The sequence below is a fragment of the Nomascus leucogenys genome, chromosome 22a, assembly GCF_006542625.1.
Source record: "Nomascus leucogenys isolate Asia chromosome 22a, Asia_NLE_v1, whole genome shotgun sequence".
NCBI classification, from domain to species: domain Eukaryota; kingdom Metazoa; phylum Chordata; class Mammalia; order Primates; family Hylobatidae; genus Nomascus; species Nomascus leucogenys.
Window position 1 is genome coordinate 66,943,841 of NC_044402.1, and position 22,380 is coordinate 66,966,220.

General features: G+C 37.8%; 1 protein-coding gene across 1 annotated transcript in view; it reads right to left on the reverse strand.

The window, feature by feature from the left end:
* The window catches only part of OPN5 (opsin 5), a 44,027-nt gene extending 24,019 nt beyond the window's left edge, over nucleotides 1-20,008 (reverse strand). Inside the window, exons 1-4 of the mRNA XM_003254193.2 lie at nucleotides 19,857-20,008; nucleotides 15,451-15,570; nucleotides 10,234-10,404; nucleotides 6,652-6,986 (exon numbers count right to left, since the gene is read on the reverse strand). Of these exons, the coding sequence (XP_003254241.1) occupies nucleotides 6,652-6,986; nucleotides 10,234-10,404; nucleotides 15,451-15,570; nucleotides 19,857-19,986 (756 nt within the window). The 5' untranslated portion in view covers nucleotides 19,987-20,008. The remainder of the gene's footprint in view (nucleotides 1-6,651; nucleotides 6,987-10,233; nucleotides 10,405-15,450; nucleotides 15,571-19,856) is intronic.
* Between the last annotated feature and the right edge of the window lie 2,372 nt (nucleotides 20,009-22,380).

Consider the following 22,380-nt stretch of genomic DNA (forward strand, 5'->3'; position numbering starts at 1 on the left):
GCAGAAACTCCTGCTGCTGTAGCCATGGCCTCAGGAAAGAATTCCCTGCCCCTAGATGCCATATCATTAGTTTCTGGGACACATTGAGGGCTGGTGCCCAAGTCAATAGCTGTAGGGGAATTCTGGGAAATGAGTGGCTGGTCTTTTCCGCATCTTTTAAATTAAGAGGCACAGTGCTTCTCCTCTCACTCTAAGCAGGGCACAAAAACGTTGGAAATTCCTCAGATATAGAAGCCTTTCAGCCTCTGGCAGGCAAAATAAAAAACACACATTGACTATGTAACACCTCTCAAGGAGCTAGTGGCAAAATTGGGATTGACCCCTAGTTTAAAACTTTTTCATGATTAAATTGCTCTGAAGTAATCCTTCCTTCCTTCAACAAATATATATTAAGCACTTACCATGTATGAGTCATTGTGTTAGGTCCTGGGGACACAAAGAAAAAAAAACATGGTTGTTACCAGCTCAGGGCTCATCAAGTAGTGGTAACAAAGAAAAAAAGGGAAATGAACAAATAATCCCCAAAATAAGTATGAAATTGTAAATTAATTAAAAACTGTGACATGTTCCAAGAAGATAATGTAAAGGCTGCAATGAAACATTGTAATGGAAGATCTGAATTCTTCCATTCAGAAGAATTCTGGGAAGTGACATTTAAGCTAAGAACAGAGGGATGTAATTAATTAATTGGTTTTGGGGTTTTTTTAAAGCGATACAGTTCAACTTTCCCATGAACTGCCCTTAGAGTCCACACAGGGGGTCTTCTGAATCTGATCCTTCAATGATAAATAACATTTGATGAGCTATAAAAGGGAGGAGTCATTTAAGGGAAATGAAGCTTTATGTTTAAGAGTTTTAGAAAGATTTCACAATCAATTTAAAAGAGCAAAGTGAAGCAAAATGCCCTGTCAGGTATAAAAGAAACAGAGGCACTCAAGCCAGAGTTCAAGGGACCTCTTAACATTCATCAAGGTAATTAGATTAACTTAGTTTATTCAATTATGTATTTATTCAAGCAATCTTGATTAAACAGCTAGCAGGTGCCAGGCTGTAGGGTCCAGTGGCAAACAGGACCCACGGCACTTTCCTTTGCCTCACTTACTGTCTTACAAAAGAGAGCTATAAACATGTGATTCAGTAAAATATGACCAGTGTCACCAAAGATAATGTGCCAAGTGCTCTGATGGCTCATACATAGCAGGCGGACTTTAACCAGGGAGAATCACAAGGGCTTTCCAGTATGAATAAGGGACACTAAGAGAAATTCAGGTGCTCAGGGGATCTGTATCATAACTGTAGCCCTGGAACATTGTAAATGATTGATGTGTGTTAAATGAATTACTATGAAGTACCAACATGTATGGCATAATAATATTTAGAAAACATAATTCATGCTTCTGGGATTGTCTTCCTGTCATTGTACTGGAACTGCCTTTGCAAAAATTATATCAGTAAGAAAAATTACAACAGTGAACTGAGCTGTTCTAACACCCCCATCTTGACTTTCCTTTAATTATTCCTGGGATTGGGGGCCAGGCTGACTTTGAGAGACATTTAGGCTCAAGTTTAAATGATAACAGGCCTTTCTCCAAACTCAAGCACTTTTGAAAAGCGAATGGGAGGCTGTCAAACTGGGGGAATGAGAGGACACCGAGTTCTGCTAAGGTGCAGACCTAAATGACTGTCAGCCATTATTCTGGAGGTTATAAGACATGCAACTTCCCCAATTACTCCTGCAAATAACATCAGTATTGTAGAACCTAAGATTGGCCTTTTGAGATATCTTTTCAGGTTTTTTGCATGTCTGACACTCATAGCTCCACCTGGACCCCAAGGCTCCTGTGGCCCCACCTGGGCAGACTCAGCTCAAGAGGACAGCTTCCACCCTCTATGATTTCATTCCCAACCCAAGCAGTCAGTAGCAAGCACCCATTGCATAGCAATCCCCACCCCTTCACCCAAACAGCCTTTGAGATACCTCTCACTTACAAACTTTGGATGAGATTGATTTGGGTACTAATTCCATTTCCCATCTGGCATGGCTGGCCTCATGGCTATTAAACTCTTTATTGCAATGCCATGGTCTTTCTTTGTGCAGCAGGCAGGAAGAACCCCTCAGGCAGTGACTCTACCATTCCCCTTATTTAATCAGCAGCAAGAGTGTTCACTGCATTGTGTGAAGATTTTTAGAAGTAAAAGTACCTAAAAAAGTAAAACCTTCATTTCTCAGCTTCTAAGTTTTAAAACAGAAATTTGAAACTCCCAGGAGAGAAAATAATTGAGAAAAAGGGTTTTGAGTGTGGGGGAATAAAGTGACTTTGAGTATCCACAATCAGAGGCTTAAAGGACTCAGGGCATTAAGATTACTGTGTGAAAAATTTAGAGGATGTACATGGAAATAAGAGCCAGTTTTCCCACTCCCAAATAGGTACAAGACCTACACCCTGAAGGCAAGTGGGGACATCAGAGGAGTTGGTAACCTACTCTGAGAAGGTGTCCTGAACCTACCCTACTGAGCTGAACACCAAAGGCCGGGGGTGGGGGTGGAAGAACAACAGAACTCTCAGGGATGTGAAAGCACAAAACATGTGCCTCACTTCCCAGGGTCCCCAGCCAAGACCCAAGATGCACCTGAAGGGTTGCATCAGAAGGGTGGGGAAGTAGCTTACAGTGCTGATGAGCCTAAAGATGCCTTATAGTTGGAACAACAAAGATGCAAAGTGACCCATGAAAACTGTAACTAAGACCACAAGGACCCCTAAATATCTCAGCAATGCCAGGGTCAATGAATGACAACACCCAGACCAGGAGTCTCCTACCCATTAGCACCGGCATTGTGAAAACCTTCCTGAAACTTTTAGGTAATCCTGGGAAGAAAAGAGAAATCACTGATTTCACTGAATTTATCTTGATTGTCCAATAGGAAATCAGTTTTACAAGGTCAAATGCAAGCATAGAAATGAGATTATGCTGAGTCATAGAAATATAATCATATATATATATATATATACACATACATACACATCACACTTCTGTTTGTAGCCTGTGAAATTTCAGGCTGCTACAAAAGTCTAGCAAAACCATCATTTTTAAAAATTAATTAGAAAAAAGCTACAAAGTAGAGAAAGGTTTGCAGACAGAATGCCAACTTTTAGCTTCACGATATCAGACTGGCAGAGTACTGGCCCCAATAATAACCGAGCTAGAAATAATTAAAGTACACAGAAAACTAAGTAATTTTGATCTCAGAATCCCAGAAGGTAACCTTTAAGTAATCAGCTTTTAGACCAGGCTGTTCTGAAGATCAGAAGCACCAAGAGAGCAAGCAATTTGACAATCCTGAGCAGTAGCTAAATGAGCAAAAAGGTTTCTAAGGCTGTGGAAGGGCCCAGTATAAGGCGGTTTCTACTTATTTTTACTCAGTAGAAAAATCAAGGTCAAAATTGAGTAGTACTTAAAAATAGTTTCAATTTAGTACTGAAGATGTCACAGTAGTTATGTTTGTTTCTCAGTATCAGTTAAATTTTGTCTTACATTTTCTGCACAAATATTAATAATTAGAAACATTTGTGTTTATGTTATTTTAATATAGGTTTATATAAATAAATGAAATATATACATATTAATATAATATTACATGCTATATGATGTCATTAAGTATATAAATTAAAAGAATATACATAACAAAATTATATATATGTATTCCTACACTTCATTTAACATTTCTTTGGCTAATCTGGTCTAGAGTGAGCCTAACTATTTGATCTACCCAGTCCAAGTCAAGTGGAATAATACAACAAATCAAATTAAATGGTATATGTGCTGAGCTATACCTCATATGCATAATGACCTTCAAAAGCATTGACTCATATGTGTAATAAGTTCTAGAAGCACTGACTGGTCTAAACATTGACTAGGTTCATTTTTCAATATGGGTTGAATTTTGGCTTAAATTTTCTGCCCAAATATTAATAATTAGAGATGTTTGTATTTAGGTTATTTTAATACAGGTTTATATAAACAAAATTTAGACATGTTCTTAATATAATATTACATATTATGTGCTATAATATCATTTAGTATATAAATTAAAAAGAATATACATAACAAAATTACACATATGTATTCCTACACTTTGTTTAACATTTCATTTAACCTGGTCTAGGGGGAGCCTATTTGATCTACCTAGTCCATGTCAAGCAGAATAATAACAAATCAAATTAAATGGTATATGCTGAGCTATACCTCATATGTATAATGAGTTCCAGAAGCATTGACTAGACAAGCTTCTCACTCCTCAAGAATACACAAGAGGACAAGATGCTAGAATGTGAGGGGGTCAAGTTGAGCAGTTCAACTGACAGGAGAGAAGATGATGGGTAACAAACTGGGAGAAACTGAAGAAGGGCCTCATGGCAATCAGGACCCAGATTCATTGAGCAAGGCCAACAAAGTGTCAAGGCCAATGACATAATAGGGGATGCAAAACAGAGAGGTGAGGGGGATGGCAAGAAGAAAGCACATTCCGAGACATTGCAGCAACTGTATGTGACGTCAAACTACAGGGCAACAAAGTAAACTTCGACGTCACATACCAGTGTGATGAATGTCTGCACATCATTTCTTGGGCACACTTCCATAAACTATTGAAAAGCAAATTTTTCATCATTGGTACATTTGCCCAGTTTCTAAAATAGTACCTGGTACAAAATAGGATTTGGATTAAATATAATTCAACTTTAACTAGGATTGATTTATTTAAATTTCTTTTTTGAAAGATGCAGATAAGAGCTAAACGGAGAGCTAGAAATGAAGAACCTAACTCATAATGCTTCATTTTATGAAAATATTTTCCTACTTTATAGCCAATTATAAGACAGAAGAAGTTCATGCTTCCTGAGTCTGCATTTTTGTCCAAGAACTGTTCTATTATTAAGCTACCAGTATAGATTTAGAGTGATGAAAAAATCCCTCAAAGCTTCCTCTACTTGGCATAGAGTTTGAGCATAACAGTCAACTGGAGCCATCAGGAATCTAGCTCACAGTATGTGATACGGTTTGGCTGTCCCCCCATCCAGATCTCATCTTGAATTGTAGCTTCCATAATGCTCATGTGTCATGGGAGGGACCGAGTGAGAGGTAATTGAATCATGGGGGCAGGACTTTCCCATGCTGTTCTCATGATAGTGAATAAGTCTCACAAGATCTGATGGTTCTATAAAAGGGAGTTCCCCTGCACATGCTCTTTTGCCTGCCACAATGTAAGACGTGACTTTGCTCCTCATTTGCCTTCTGCCATGATTGCTAGGCCTCCTCAGCCATGTAGAATTGTGAGTCAATTAAATCTCTTTCCTTTATAAATTATCCCATCTTGGGTACATCTTTATTAGCAGTGTGACAGCAGACTAATACAATATGCAACCAAGAGATCTTTGTACAACTCCCAAAATTCTGCAATTTGGAGAGAGGCGTATTACCAGAACCAAGGCTCTGACTTACTAAAAAGCCATCTCTTATCTGGGGGGAACTGTGTTTCTCTGGGTCCCTGAGACTAGTGGTCTCCAAAGTGAACATGAGAACACTTGAGGGTAGGACACCAATCAACATGATTGATTGGGATACAGGTAGAAATAATTATAACTTCAATCTACCTTTATTTTTATCTTTAAAATAGAAGACAAAAATTGGGGGGTTAAATTAGAGAGTGCTAATATTTAATACAAAGCTTCATGGTATTACCTGTATGTCATTTATATTGAGGGCATGTGTTGGAAAATATTTTTTCAGTACATGGGCAAAAAATCATGAACATGTGAAGACCACTGCTTTAGACTGTACCAGTAATTCCTAACAGGCATAAGGAAAAAGGAGAAACCACGGTTGTTCTAACACCTTCTATGCACCAGATGACAGAATAATATGCTTTATCTCTTTGAATTCCCACCGTAACCCAATGAGACAGATATCACTATTCCTGTTATGCAAGTGAGGAAACAGGGATTCAAGAAAGCTAAATATCTAGCTCTAGGTCACAAACTTGGCAGGTATTGGTGATGGGATTAAACTCTAGTCTTGTTCTTTTCCTTACTCCACAATATCTAAAGAACTGTCACCTCTGAAACTACCATTTACCAAGGTACTCAAGCCTGCAGAAACTGCTCATGTTCGTAACACAAGCTTCCCATGGGAAAGCACGCATGGTAAACTCTTACTCTATAAATAATTCAAGTGGTAGAATGTCCCCTAATGATGTCCCAAAGTCCACGCAACACAGTAAATACGGTGAGGCATTATATGATTCATAAAAGTTTTTCTTATTGCTGAAATAATGAATATGAATCAATAGCACCCTATTCAGTAGAGAAGATAAGCCCCAAATTGACGGGTTATACAAATTTGGTAGATATTAAAATGCGTGTCTGTGTGTGTGTGTGTGAGAGAGAGAGAGAGAGAGAAGAGAGAAGTGGGGGAACAGAGACAGAAAGAAGAGAGAGATACCACAAAGAAAGGCTTAGCCAATCATCAACAAAGTTCAGAATTACGTAAAGAATAGAGATTCTAAGTTCTCTCAGTCTCCAACGTTCCCTATGCTTTTTACCCTATGAAGTTGTAAGTAGTCAGAAAACAAGTGTAAAATATTAGTGCACTTACCTTTGTCAGTTTCATTTCCAGCACATGGCTGCTATGGATCCGACTGTCGAAATGAGCTACTTCTTTGGAAGAGGACTTAACCTTGGCAATGATCTTTACGTAGGAGAACACGATCACAGCCGTTGGGAGCAAGAGGCAGAAGAAGAGGATGTTCAAGATGAAAACCTGGCCCCCTACCGAGGCCTGGGCCAGCCACCAGTCCAGGGTGCACGAGGTTCCGAAGGGCTCAGGTACGTAGTCCCCCAGACCTACCAAGGGCATGGTGGTCCAGAAGGAAGCATAGGCCCAGATGGCTGCCAGGCAGATGTAGGCGTGCTTTCTTTTCAGCCAAACCCCTGGAGGCGGAAGAAAAGCATTACCCGGATGTAATCTGCCCTACACCCAGATACCTCCCCTCGATATGTCAAATTCCACCTCCAAAGATTTATTCCATTGATTTCTGGGAGACCTGGGCAGATAACTGAAGCCTGAGGGAGAGTGGAGTAAACGGAAAAAAGTTCCAGAGCTTGGGCCTTTCTCCAGGAGAACACAATTGGAAGGTTTTCTCTAGGCATCTGGGAGCTTTGGGAGGGAGAAGTGACAACAGCTGGGAAAAGGGACAGGAAAGAGATGACAGGATGCTGAAGACAATGGAGGCCCTTGAGAAAACATCTCGGAAAGGGTGTGTTAGTGGATCATCCAGGGAAAATCCTTCGGGGAGGTGAGGAATCACAAAACAAGGCTTGTGTCTTTAAAACGCCCTTCCTCCTAACAGCTTTTTGTGTCGCTAGCCTTATCTGGCTTCCTAAGAACTTGCGGAAGGGGCTTGGTGGCTCGTGATCATGACACTATGGTTTGAGATTAAAGTGCTTGACTGTGTTTAGTAATTTGTGGAGCAGGTTTGGAATCTTCAAACGTCATTCACACAACAATCGCACTCACACAGCCACAATGGGAGAGGCAGAGAATCTAGGTAGGTTGCATCATGTTCTGCAAAGTAATTCTGTGAAGATATTTTCAGGAAGACAAAAAATGAGCTCCGTTTTTCAGCACTAGTTTCTGTTAACCAAAAGAGAATTCCAAGCGGAGGAAATAGTGCAGTCATCTAAGAAAAGCTGTAAAGCACTAGTGATCATTTTCAGAATTCAACACAACCACCAAAGACAGGTCGGCCTGATTTAGTGCAGCAGCCTCCACAGGAAATTACCTTCACACCTCACTCATCACCCCGAACGAAGAGGGCCAGGAAAGTGACTCTTTACTGCCTTGGTTTTGTGTTAGCAGAGAAGAAATATCAAAATACATTCAACAAAAGCTAAATGATTACTTCCATATAGACTCAGGGCCTGCCTCTGCTTAGTGCAATGTGACGTTTGGAAAGTCGGTCAGGCCTAATTCTTCTATGTCTAGTCTTTGACTGACCTTGTGCATGCAAGACTACATTGCATATGGGTTAAATAAAATAATGTCAGGGGCCTGCTTTGCAAACTAGAAAGTGCTATATTAACATGAATGTTTTACTCCTGTGTAAGTGTATCTCATTTAGCGCTAACAAGAAATATAACAGATTGTTTCTATACTCTATTGTCTCCATTTTTTTCAAATACATGGCATTTTGTGTCATGAAATGCAAATTTCATGCCCAACCAGATAGGGGTGGCAATCACGTAGCCACAATATAAGTCAGCTCTTGTTTCTCCACTAAAACTGATAAAACATTGGCACAGGTAATCACATATATTCATGGGAATGTGCATAGGCATACGTATAAGCATTTATGGTTAGGGTTACTTGTGAGGTGTTTTATACTTACATTCCAGTATGGTGAAAGGCTGTCAAGTACAGGAGGGAGTAGATTAGTAGATTGGTTCTGTGTTGCTCCAGAAGTCAGAACTAGGACCAATGGGTGGAGGTTACTGGGAGGCAGTTTTGTCTTAATATAAGGAATAACATTGTAACAATGAGAGCAGACCAATCAGAGAATGGGCTGCCTTGTGCAGTAGTAAGCTCCCCGTCACTGGTCACTGGAATTATTCAAGAAGAGGCCAAGTGGTCGTCTCTCAGGGATGCCTTAAAACAGTTTACCACGTTACATGGGAGAAAAGTCTACACGTCCCCAAGCGACCTTCTAATTCCAACATTCTGGGACGCTGTGTGGAGGGTTTAATAGTGCATCAGATTAAATGACGAAACCACACTACTGAGGTTCAACCTTAGAAGAAGCTGGAAAATATACACAGTTCCCACATATGGAGTTACGACCTGCAATGATCCTGGCAGTGGGCGGCATCATCTCTTTAACTGACAAAGCCTAAACTCAAGAAAATATTTAAAAACAGAGGTATCAGGGTTTAGTATTCCTCAAACACTCTCAGGAAGTTTAACTTTTTTCTGATCTATAAAATCTATAGTTAAATTTAAAATCTCTTTGGTATGAACAAAAATAAGTCTATAGAAAGAATTAGATGTTGACGTCACACAGAATATGTATAGTTGTATATTTTATATCTTACTGGAAATTTTGATTCAAGCTATTTCTATTGGAAGTTTTAAATGTTTAAAAAAGGAGATGTAAACTTTAAAAAAAAAAAAAAGGTAGTGCTGGATGATGAAGAGAATGGCTCACAAGCCCCCGCCTCCCACCCACTCAAGCAGGGATTCTTTGGAGTTTGGGGACGTAAACTATAACAATACAAAGGGAAATTCTACCACATTGACAGTGTCAGGTTAACTTGATTTTTCCCACCTCAGTCTCCAGGCCCTGCTCTGACACCACAGTCTGTCGTCCATCACAATCACTCTAATCGACAGATTGACAATCAAAGCAGCTTTATCCAGAGGAAGTCAGTACTATTCTTTGGTTGTGCCTGGTTCTCAATATTAAACTTAAAGGCCCAAATGCAATTCTTTCAGGTTTAGTAAATTCCGAGAGCTCCAACAAACAAAAGTACTAGAAATTATTTTTAACCTGTAGAATGGTCTAATCATTAAAAAACATATATTTAGGCCCTGGAAACTTATTTTCTGCTGATTCACCAGTTCTTGTAATCACTCGTCTTTCTACCAACCAACACCACAAAAAAAAATATGTTGAGTGATATTTCTACATGTGTGTCCTTTCATGCAGAAACAGCTACATGACTCTAACTTGGAGGTGAACTTTTTGGAATTCCTTATCTCTGAAATCACAGGAAGCGTGAGTCCTAAGGGAGAATCGTAAACAGCTTTTCTTATAATTACACTTACTAGGTGGGGAATGAGCTAAACATCTTGGACTTAACACCCTTTCGATGCACTTTATTTCTTTTGTTTGCATGGAAAACATGATGGCAGCTTACACAGTATACAAGAAAATGATATTTTTTAAAGCATTATAACCAAACACCAGACATTACTATAAAATATGTATTAAAAGAAATCTACTTTGACATGGGTTAAAATCCTTAAACATGTTAGAACAAGATGATAGGCTACAAATAGAAGTATTCTTGATCTCTGAGGTTATTCATAATCTTTGTTTGTTACCTGCATGAAATATGTACAGTTCTAACACTCAATCCACCTAGCTTTAACTGTCAGGGAATGAGAAACCTGCCAACTTACCATAAGATAAATAGCAGATTTTCAAATATCGATCCAGGCTGACAGCAGTCATGGTGATAAGGCTTCCACAGCCAAAGAAAAATCCAGCCCATCCATACCAGCGGCAGCCGATCCAGCCAAACACCCAGCGGTGACAAAAGCAAGAGATGATGGTGAACGGCTTGCCTACAACTAGAGCACCAAGTGACTTGTCAACAGAGGTTCCTCTGGTTACTATTTCCCCACCTACCTCAACTCACCTGAACCTCCTCCTCTAAAGCACAGGGACACATGTGAACACACACACATACCCTTGATTACACAGATTTCCTAGATTAATAAAAATCCAGCAGCTATCTATGAATAAACTCAGTTTGAAGCTACCCAGAGAGGAATTTCAGTCATCCCAATAGCCAAAGACAGTGAAAGGATATAGAGGGAAAACTTTTAAGTAATTATTACTTTTGAAAAAACTGTCTCAAAGAGACCTGGCTTCAGGAATTACAGGCATGATACTAGCAGCCAGTGACTACGATCTGGTCACTTTTAACGTTTTGTTGCAGTCCTTCATTCGAAGGCTTAGAGAAAGGGGAAATGTATAAAATCTCTGAGAGAAAATACGCTCTTCAAGCACAACTTTTCTGTTCTAGAGAAGTTCTTTCTCACGCTAGTCTGTTAAGATTTTTTTTTTTTACCAGAAATAGATGTTAAATTTTATTAAATGCTTTTTCGGCATCTACTGAGGTGATCATAACATTTTTTCTCATTGAATCGGTTAATGCTGGTTATTAATAGATTTGTTTTTGAAACATACTTACGTTCCTGGGACCAATGCAACTTTTCTTAATAATAAAACTTCCAGAAAATTGTCTCAATAAATAGAGGAAAGAAGAGATGGAGAAAGAGAAAATGAAGAAAAAGAGGAGAAAGACAAAAAGAATATGCAAAATGGTGATTTCCATCCACCTCATCCCCCTCCAAGTAGGGCCTTTTAGAACCTGTATAAGGCATGAGATTCCTTATAATGAAAACGGGAATTTGTTTTTTTTTTTCTTTTGGAAGCTGCATCCTTCTAGGAGGAATATGGTTTCTAACACCCCAAGATAACCTTGTACTTTAGGAGTTAAGTGTCTATGAAAGGGTTTAGGAGGGAAAAGAGAAAGGTTATATATCAGAGAAAGCCTTAATTAGAGAAGCAGTGAACTAGCTACTGTGAATATAGAAAAGGAGGAGGTTTAATGGCACTCTGGAGAATAAAGATTATAAAGAGCACTGGAGAAAGAAAGTGTGAGTTTCAAACACATTTTAAAGAATGATGTAGACAACTTTCTCTGAAATGTGAATCTGTCCTTTCATTTATTTAAAAAATAGAACATATTTAGTCTTTTACTATTTCCTTGTTACTATCAATGAATAAAAAGTGCTTAAGAAACCCCAGAAAGTTGAGTATTCAGACAGAGAAAGAGAGAGAGAGAGAGAGACCCCTGAAGGGGACGTAGGCAGGTCATTTAGGGAAAGAAATATTAAGCAACCAAGATTCCACGCTCCACCTTCTGTCAATCAGGAAAGATAACGTATTCACCTGTTTTATATATTCGGCTTCTAAGTCATGCTCTTTTTCAAAGAAAAAAATTCACTGTTTTAAAAAAATTGTTTAGGAATTTTATTTTAAAATCCTTTTTGTTAAGGTTAGAACCAGATTTCTGCATTTCCTTCTGTTTCAGTTGTTTCTTTTTTTCTTCTTCTGTTAAGTTATATCTTATTCAAATACGGTATAGCTATTTCAGTAAATGTGAGGTCCAAGCTGTTTACAACCAGATCCAGATTTCTGGGATTTAAACTATTTATTCCTTGGCCCTCCATTAGAATTTTTTTTTTTTTTTTTTTTTTTTACTTTCTAGAAAGCATTCTTCTACTTTTACATCATAACCTGTAGCCCTCCCTATTCAGTTCTCACCACACCACCCCCCCCAAAAAAAAATGTACTGAGGAAGCTCTTCAAACCTCTAATTGATCTACATCACAAAAGAAGGTTCCCTAACCTTAATGCTTTAGGAAAGCTAAGTAACTAACATTCACAGCCTGCAGGTGCTAGCTCCCAGCCCTCCCAGGTGTATTCCTCTATGGTATACAAAACTATTCAGGAGTTCCTGTTAGCTGGGTGAATCAACACATATTTAATGAATGCCTTCTGCAATCTAGACACACATCTCCTCTAGTTGTCTAGATGGTTAGTGCCACCTTTCAGCTTGCTAGACTAGGTGCCCTCATATGACAGCCTCCTAATTCCAGTGAGTCCACAAGGAAATGGAGTGTAAAATAACTATTTAGGTTTGTGGGGTTTTTTTCCATTCAACAACAAATTTTTCAATGCCTAGTACGTAAGAAACACAGAGCAAGGTGCTAGAGGACAAAGTGGAGATCAAGACTGACAAGTTTATTTTCTAACAGGTAAAGCAGACAAAAAAAAAACCTAAATTTGTAATATAAGATGTGGTATGACAGAAAGGTAGTGATTCGTACAATGAAGGAAAATAAAGCAGAGAAAGCAGGTAGATGGAAATTGTTGTTTTACATAAAGACATTAGGGAAGACTTCTCTGAGATGTGACATTTAGGTAGATACCTAAATCGGTGGGAAAGAAGTCAAACAAACTTCTGGAGGGAAAAGATTAGAGGCAGAGGAAACAGCAAACTAAAAGGCTTGAGGTGGGTGTCAGCCAGGTGGGTGCTAAAGGCAGCAAAAAGACAAGTGAAAGTGACAGAATGGAGTAAGATTACACCTGTTGTGCCTGGGATCCTGATTAGCAAAAGCGATTTCAGGCTTCCTTCTTCAGTAGAGCTTTGGATTAAACTCTGGGGTGTCATCTAGAATGTCTCTCTCTCTTCCACTTAGTAGAATGTTTCCAGAACCCGGCTGCACATTAGAATCGCTGGACGGATTGTTTTGCTTTGCTTTGAAATATCAGCATCCAGGGTTCCATCCCTCCCCACAAACCTCCCAATATTGTTATTTATCTGGAGTGAGTTCAGGCATTATACATGTTTTTACCACCACCCCCCGCCCAACCCCAGGTTATCCTAATATAACACGACTTTATCCTAAGAGGTTATCCTAATATAACACGTGTATATAATACACACGACTGGGAGCCCTTGATATTTAGTCAACAAGTATTAGTTGCATAGATGCCATACATCTGGCCTCCAGGAGGTGCTTATAATGGAATATAGCTGAGCAAGAAAAAAATAAAGCAGGCAAAGTTTAAACGTTTATTGGAAGGGAAAATGTATTATAGATGCTCCAAAGTTGAAAAAAATGATCTGGGTTAGAGAAAGCTGTTATATGAAAGAAAGTGGTTTCTGGTAAATTACTCGGAAGACATAAGCAGAGTAATGAGGTGGTTTGCGCCATTCTAGAGCCGACTTGCTTGGCTGAAAGCATGTTTCAATGCACCAGGCCAATTAAGGACATTTTTATTCAAGCCTAGTCTAGTCCAGCAATGAGCCTGCTGTTATTCACCGATGAAGGATGTAGCTGGAATGACTTGTTTCATTCAAGCATGTTAGGCTCAATACCAGGTAGAGCACCTTAGGGGCCCGCGGGGCGAGCTGGCCGGGAAAGCTACCGTTCCTGTTGCGACACCGCCATCGCGTGGCAACAGGTAAAAATGGCAGCCATTTTGCAGCCTCACAAATCCCCTGGGGTTCGTCCTGTTTATTTTCACAAAACCAGGCATGTCATGCATGCTCTTCTTAATGTGCACGTGCATTCACCATAAGCGTTCATAATGTTTATGCAGGTCCATACTGAATAAAGCCCTCCCAGATAACCAAGACCATCCAAACTCTGAGTAAGCACACATCTGCTGTGTGCTAAATAGTGACTCAGAACACAGAGGATTATTATTGAGCCTTGTTTTTAGAGATTGGCAGAAAAATCCACTTATGAAGAGAGAAACAAATATCGGATAACTCTTTTTTTTTAAATTAAGGTCTCGCTTTTTCACCCAGGCTGGAGTGCAAGGGTACTACCATAGCTCACTGCAGGCTTGAACTCCTGAACTTGATCAAGTGCCCAGCTATTTTTTATTTGTTTTGTTTAGTTTTACCCAGTATCCAGACTTCAAGGATAAATTTGTTTTGTAGAGATGAAGTCCCACTACATTGCCCAGGCTGATCTTGAACTCCTGGCCTCAAACTTGATACCCATCTCAGCCTCCCAAAGCTTTGGGATTACAGGTGCAAGCCACTGTGCCCAGCCACAAAACATTTTTTAAAGGAGGCTTTTGATGGGAAACCACTAACAAATTTCTAATGGTAAGAGGAGCTGCTGTGTACTGTTCAAACATATTACCCTACTCTAATGACCTAAAACCATAAGCTAAATAGCAGATGTTGGGATTCAAAGACAGATTAGAGTCCATCTAAGCAACTCTGAAGTTGTGTAGAAGAAAGTGAAGAATGATTTACTTAAAATGGTTCATATTTTTAAAAGTGAATTATAGTGAAGGAGAAATTTTTTTCCAACTCCTTGCCATGTTATTAGAGAAGTGAAAAAGAAGCCAGTGGTTCTCAATTTTGCCCACACATTAGCATACCTGTAGATTCTCATTTTAAATATCCTGATGCCCAGGTAACATTCTCAACCACTTAATTCAGAACTTCCCCAGATGATATTTTGTGAGTTGCGTTTGAGGACCACTGAACCAGAAGCTTCCTATGCTTGTGATATGTCACTAAGTCATGATTACATATATCATCAGCAGGGCACATCTTTCCTCTTCCTACATTCACCTCTCAACTGTCTTCAACTGTCATTTACCCTTCAAGCTTCCTTTGTTGATGTTTATTTTAATCAGACTTTCATAAGGGTTGAAGAAGTGTAAAGAAGCTTAAAATATTGACCTGGGACTTGCCTCCTGATTTCTGATTTCTGAATCATTTAGCCCACTACACTTTGAGACATCTGAGGTATCACATATTATTTCAAATTGTGCCTTCAGCATCTAACATGCCTGACACACAGAAAAGACTCAATAAATATTAAATGAATAATCTTGTCACCTGGACAGCTCCCCATTGACTTACCACAAAACGCTGAAAGGTGATGTGCGAAGCGAAGAGTGGAAGGAGATGTAAAGGGAAGAGATGTCAGGGTGTGATGTTTGAGACAGTGAGTACTTTAGAATGGGGAGTAGTTTAAACCCACAAAGAAAACATAGCATGGTTGTGTTACCTGAAATCCCCAGATCACAGACTGCTAAATTGATAGTCATTATTTCGGCTGGTCTCAGCTTCTTCTTTCGTCTAGAAGACATATAAAGGACATATCCATTTCCAAACGTGGACAGAATCCCTACAAGGAAAAATAAAAATTCCCATCGTTAAAACTAGGATTTTGAGTTCACTCAGATATGAAACACTTCTCAACTTCAAAAATGGACACCATAGATTTAGAGGGTAGTGAGAGGACTCTAAATAAAAACATCTAAATTAAGAAGATGAAATAAAAAGCATGAGTTGTGAGTGACAGGCCAATGGGGCAGGAGTCAGGGATTACAAGACTGAACTTACCCAGAAAAAGGCATCGCTAATCTCCCCGCGAGGCTCAGGAAAGTGTGGGAATCCCAATGGTCAGTTCTTGTCCTGGCCCCCAGGGTGGAGTACTTTCCTCAGCCATTTTCATAGATTATTGGCTTTATAGAACTCCCTCCCTCTGATCAGTAGGGTTAAACCCTTAGCTCTTGATAAATTCTGAAGATGAAGCCAACCAAAGAAGGTGCCTTCGGTATCACTGTGAACTCCTAAGAGAGCACCAGTGTTCAGGAGAGGCAGAGGCCAGGTATGGCTGGCATAACTCCCTTCAAGAAAATGGACATCTCCCAGAGACGCCCCAGGACTTTTGCCTCTTTGGGAGACATGGACACTGAGTGTCTGGCAGATAGGACAGCCTTCAGCTGCTACTGGACTAGATATCAAGGGTAAGTGGGTGACAATCGAGAACCTGGGCACTGTCCCTCCCACCAAGGGGAGAGAAAGTGACCCTCAACCCACCAAACCTACCAACAGTGCCATAAGTGTGTTCCCACTTTTTCATATCCTTTTATTAATCACTAGTTGCCTTTGGCATCACAACGAAACTGTTCGAAAGTTCTTACAAACCCAGTTTAAATCCAAAAAGACCCAATCCCTACTGACTTTATTTAAGAAAAGAATACACCTACTTCCATAGCTTAACATGTAGAGTAGATTTCTTCAGGAATTCTTGCTTCATAGTGTAGCTGTGTATAAATGAGAATCTGGTACAGCTGCCTTTAGTAGTAAGGAATAAGGAGAGTATTAACAGGAGAAACCCAGAGTTTTCTATTTTAATTTCTACTTCTCCACCACAATTCATTTTGGGGGCAAAGAAAGAAATGTGTGATTCAGCTGATGGTATGAAACCACCAAGAACTAACTGCATTGTGCTCTTAGGGAATTCTGACTCCCTGGAGTCAGTGCTGCTTAATGGTCCATTAAAACCTCTTTAGCTTTCATAAAGCAGAAGAAGAGAAAAATAAAAGAGATTACGGAGTTCCAGAGCAAACCAACCAAAATGAAACTTAGGTCTCACTCAAGGAAACCAGCTAGGAAAGCAAACTGTGAAAACGTGGCTTGAAAAAGTATAAACTTTATGCCACCTACTTTGTATCCAAAAAGAGTAAAAACAAGTATCCATTTTCGTTTGATACACAAGGCTCATTGAAACACCTTTCATCTGTCTACATCTCTTTTGAAAATATTTGTTTTCTTACTTTTCCTCCCTTAAATTTTCTTTACTGACCCTACTTCATAAGGTTTCACCCAGTGCCCAAAGCGTTATCAAAAAATAGTCACCTCTCTACTCATTGCATGGAAATTATTCTAACAAGCAATATATATATATATATATATGTTATAGATGAGTGTCAGGAAAAAGCAAATTTATTCTTAATATTAGTGAAAAGACAACCAGATTAAGAAGATAAAGACCAAAGTGGGGACAGTTTTAGATTATCAAATCCTATATCATTTATGGATACAAAAATATCATATATATTAACTGTTAATAAACTTAGTATTTACAATAATAGTAAAAGTGTGGAAGGTAGAAAATGGGTTTGTAATTTATGTCTCCTGTATTTCAAACTCAGATTTATATTGTTATCTTTCCATTGTCTCTTAAGACTTCTAGTATTTAACAAAGCCCACCAAGAATGTTTATTCCACTCTGGCTCCTTAAAAGCAATCTGGGCACACACATCTTGGCCAGGCGCAGTGGCTCACACCTGTAATCCCAACACTTTGGGAGGCTGAGGTGGGCAGATCACTTGAGGCCAGGAGTTCAAGACCAGCCTGGCCAACATGGCGAAACCCTGTCTCTACTAAAAAACACAAAAATTAGCCAAGCATGGTGGTGCACACCTGTAACCCCAGCTACTCAGGAGGGTGAGGCACGAGAATCGCTTGAACTTGGGAGATGGAGGTTGCAGTGAGCTGAGATCGCACCACTGCACTCCAACCTGGGTGACAGAGTGAGACTCTATGTCCAAAAAAAAAAGGAATCTTGCAACATCTACACCAGCCTATTCTAGGAGAGTGAAAACCAGACACACGGCCAAGTCCAAGAAGTGGGTCTAGGGTGAGTCCAAACCCCTCCAGCCGACCCCTCTCCTCACCCTGCGTGACTGTTCTCTAACATACCATTGGCTCCACCTCCCAGTGCCCTGATCCTCCTAAAGCTCCCCCCGTCCAGGGACTCTTTTTGAGCCTGTTTTTCTGGCTCCATCTCAGCCAACCCACTGGAATATGATTGTGGATTTTCCTCCCAACTCCATGGGTATCAGGTGGGAAATTCTCCTGATTTCCTCACCCTGGTTGCCTCTCTTCCTCCAATCCTCCCTGCATAAGATTGGGGATGGACTGATAGGCCTCTCTATTTTGTGTTGTCGGAGAGATTTGTCAGGTTATTTATGTTACTTTTTAATTCATTCCTTGAAAGTGATGGAGCTATGCTAAATTCAACTGATCAAGTTGCTTATTTTTCTGCCTTTTCTGGTAATTGAAAGTACTTAAGTTTAATAAAAATGCAATGTGGATTTTACAGAGATAAGATAGTCTCTGTTCCAGCAGAATGTTTGCCCATTTTATTCTCTGCTCTATTCCCAGCAACTTAAAACAGTGGCAAAGAGCGGGTGCTCAATATATATTTATGTTGAAAAGAGATGGGGACTCATTTATAAGAAACAGAATTTAAACTAGTAAAATACTAACAACAATAAAGACAAAGACCCAGGGAATCACTTTACAGCAGAATTTGGTTGAATCACGTGAGTTCTTTTGCCTCAAGTACTGACCATAGAGGGATATCAAGTATTTTCTAATGAGTTTTGCTACTTTCAGGAGGTTAAATGAAATTCTTAGCCGGTAATAAATAGATGAGAGAGGGAGAAAAAGAAAGAAAGGGAGGAAGGGAGGGAAGAAGGGTGGAAGAGAAAGATAGAAACAAAGAGAAAAGAGAGAGAGAGCAAGTTTGACCCAACATCTGAAAAAATTAAAGGCAAACAAACCTAAAGACATAACCCACCTTCACACTGGTCACCCAAATTTAAAACAACAATTTTAAATTTAAGAAAAGTATGGTGGTTAAATCCTAACTGTCTAGATTAGTGCTATCCAATATAAATGTAATGTAAGCCAGAAATGCAAGCCACATATGGATTCTAAAATTTTCTGGTAGCCACATTAAACAACGTAAAAATTTAATTTAGAAATTAAAAATTTACAGTAAATTAATTTTAATAATATATTTTATTTAGCTTAACATACCTAAAATGTTGTAGGTTCAACATGTATTTAATTTTTAAAAATTATTAATGAGATATTTTATACCACTTTTTCTTGTACTGAGCCTTCAGTATCTGGTGACTATTTACACTACAGCACCTTTCAATTTGGAAAAGCCACATGTGGCTACTGAATGAACAAGATCATGCAGTCTAGAAGCAGGTGCACCCCTTCGTCAATTACGCACAAAAATCTTTTGACCCCGGACTTTCTTCCATTTATCACCAATACATTTTTCAACTCTCACCAAAATGGCTTAGCTATTTTAATGCAACTTTACTTTTAGGTGAAGTAAACTCAGTGTTTCTGCCATTACGATAGCACTATAGCACAATTGAGTTTGCTCAGTTGTGAGAACAGGAGACTGACCTAGATTATTTTTAAGGCCCATTCTCAACGTAAAATCTTATGATTATATCAAAAACATTATTAAAAAATAAAAAGCACTCTGTTTAAATAAAATATCATTATCATTAATTTTGATATTCAGAAAGTAAATCTACTCCCAAAGTAACCAAAATGAAATGGATAAATAATTCTGCTGTAAGAGTTCTTGGATTATCAATGGAATTTTATTCCTAATAATAATGATAATAAAGAGTCATCTCTAGGAAACATTTATTGAATGCCATAATGCCATTCCATCTTCTGCCTTTCCCCACTCTTCGCCTCCACTAAACTATCCACTTAAGTATCAGAATCGTTTTACAAAATTAACATATCAGCCCATGAATTTTCTAAATGCAGCCTTTGCGCAGAAGAATTAAGGAAGCTTACCAATTATTGTCAGGTAAAAGCCAGCCACTAGATCCGCTTCCCAAGAAAGTTTGGAAGCAAAGGGATCCCCATCTCGAAGGTAATGTGGCAGGCGCTCGTCCTGAGGCAGGGCAGTGTGATTTAACGCCATTCTGTTCTCGAACCACGAGGGATCTGAAAAGCAAACCAGTAGAGATCTCAGCAGACCTGAATAAGCCAGCTTGAACCATTTCATAATCGTGGCTCCCTGTTTTAAAACAAAAAGCAAGTTCCCGGGGTCATGCATGATTCTCTAATTAATAACTGGTAAAAATTTTAACATTTTTTTCAATGATCCGATTATGTCATTACTCAGTTATTCAGTTGGCAGATTATCCAAGCCTTCATTTTCTCCTCTGTTTTCTCATGCTACCCTCTTTGAGCCACTTCTTTTCTCCCTGGGGTGGATAAAAGGTTGAAGGCCAAACTGTCCAATTTACTGTTTCTTAGCAATTTTTGTAAAGGTCTGAGCAGGAAATGATATTGTATGGAGTGTGCACACACATACACACACACACACACTATATATATATAATGTATATATACAATGTATATATGTATATATACATTATATATACAATGTATATGTGTATATATACATTATATACAATGTATATGGTGTATATATACTTTATATATACAACGTATATGTGTATATATACTTTATATATACAACGTATATGTGTATATATACTTTATATATACAACGTATATGTGTATATATACTTTATATATACAATGTATATGTGTATATATAATTTATATATACAATTTATATATATATTTATAATTTATATATGTGTATATGATTTATATATAATTGATATATGTATATATGATTTATATATATAATTGATATATGTATATATGATTTATATATATAATTGATATATGTATATATGATTTATATATAATTGATATATGTATATATGATTTATATATAATTGATATATGTATATATGATTTATATATAATTGATATATGTATATATGATTTATATATAATTGATATATGTATATATGATTTATATATAATTGATATATGTATATATGATTTATATATAATTGATATATGTATATATGATTTATATATATAATTGATATATGTATATATGATTTATATATAATTGATATATGTATATATGATTTATATATATAATTGATATATGTATATATGATTTATATATATAATTTATATATGTATATATGATTTATATATATAATTTATATATGTATATATGATTTATATATAAAATTTATATATGTATATATGATTTATATATGTATATATAATTTGTATATATAATTTATATATGTATATATGTATACATATTATATATATAATTTATATATGTATACATATTATATATAATTTATATATGTATATATTATGTATAATTTATATATGTATATATTATGTATAATTTATATATGTATATATAATAGATATAATTTATATGTGTATATATAATTTATATATTATATATAATTTATATATGTATATATAATTTATATATGTATATAAAAATTTACATATGTATATATATAATTTGTCAGAATATAGTATTTTTTTATTATCCAGATTCCCCAGATAATCATTTCCATTGTACATTCAATGAGGTTTAGAGTTTTGTAAGGAAAGAAATAGAGCATTCAGTACAAAGGAACATGGACACTTCATTAATTGAAACTAAGAGCTAGGTGATTGTCAAAGTGATCTTGAAATTTGGAGCTATTTAGAAAGGATTCAAGCTGGGTTGTAACTCACAGGCACATCCACAGGAAGGTTTGTTTCTCAAGTTTCCTAGAGCAGAAAGCAATTTCATTATTTCCCACCACCGCCCCAAATCCATACTTTCTGTTTGCTCATTTATGCTTCTGGATGAAATCTTGAGCACTGAGGAATTTCTCAAATACACAGGTCTTAGTACTGTTTCTTTTGAATTGGAGTTTTAAAAGGTTTACACAAAGTCTTTGATGGGCTGTCTGCAAAAATAAAAGTCACATGATACCCCTCATCCTGAAACTTGGAGTCGTGTGTTGTTCTTCAGTTAAAGTTTGCTGCTGATGTTAAAACTTCCTTTGGAAGGGTCATTCCTTTGGCATGATTGTTACTATTTGTTTTGAAAGGGGAAGAAATGCTAATGTGGCTGTTTCTCTTTTGAACTTGCGTATTTCAAATCGAACCAATAGATGTCACTGTTCAGCTCTCTAGGCAACAATTTCGGGCATTATATGAGTCAGCAAGTGGAACACAGAGTTGTGTGCCCCACAGGTGGTGACAGGGTGATCGGCAGATATCTAACCATGTAATTCACCTTTGCAAAAGACATGAATTTAACCCCTTTCTAACTGCCAACTTACGGCTTACAGAGGAAGGCTAGTGACCCTTTCAGTGGCCAGTTGGCTGAAACTACAGTCTCCTACACACAGTTTGAGGACAGTCAGGTGCTAATGTTCATTCCAAATCCTTCTCCCTGAGATGGTTAGAAAGCTGTAGGAGAAAT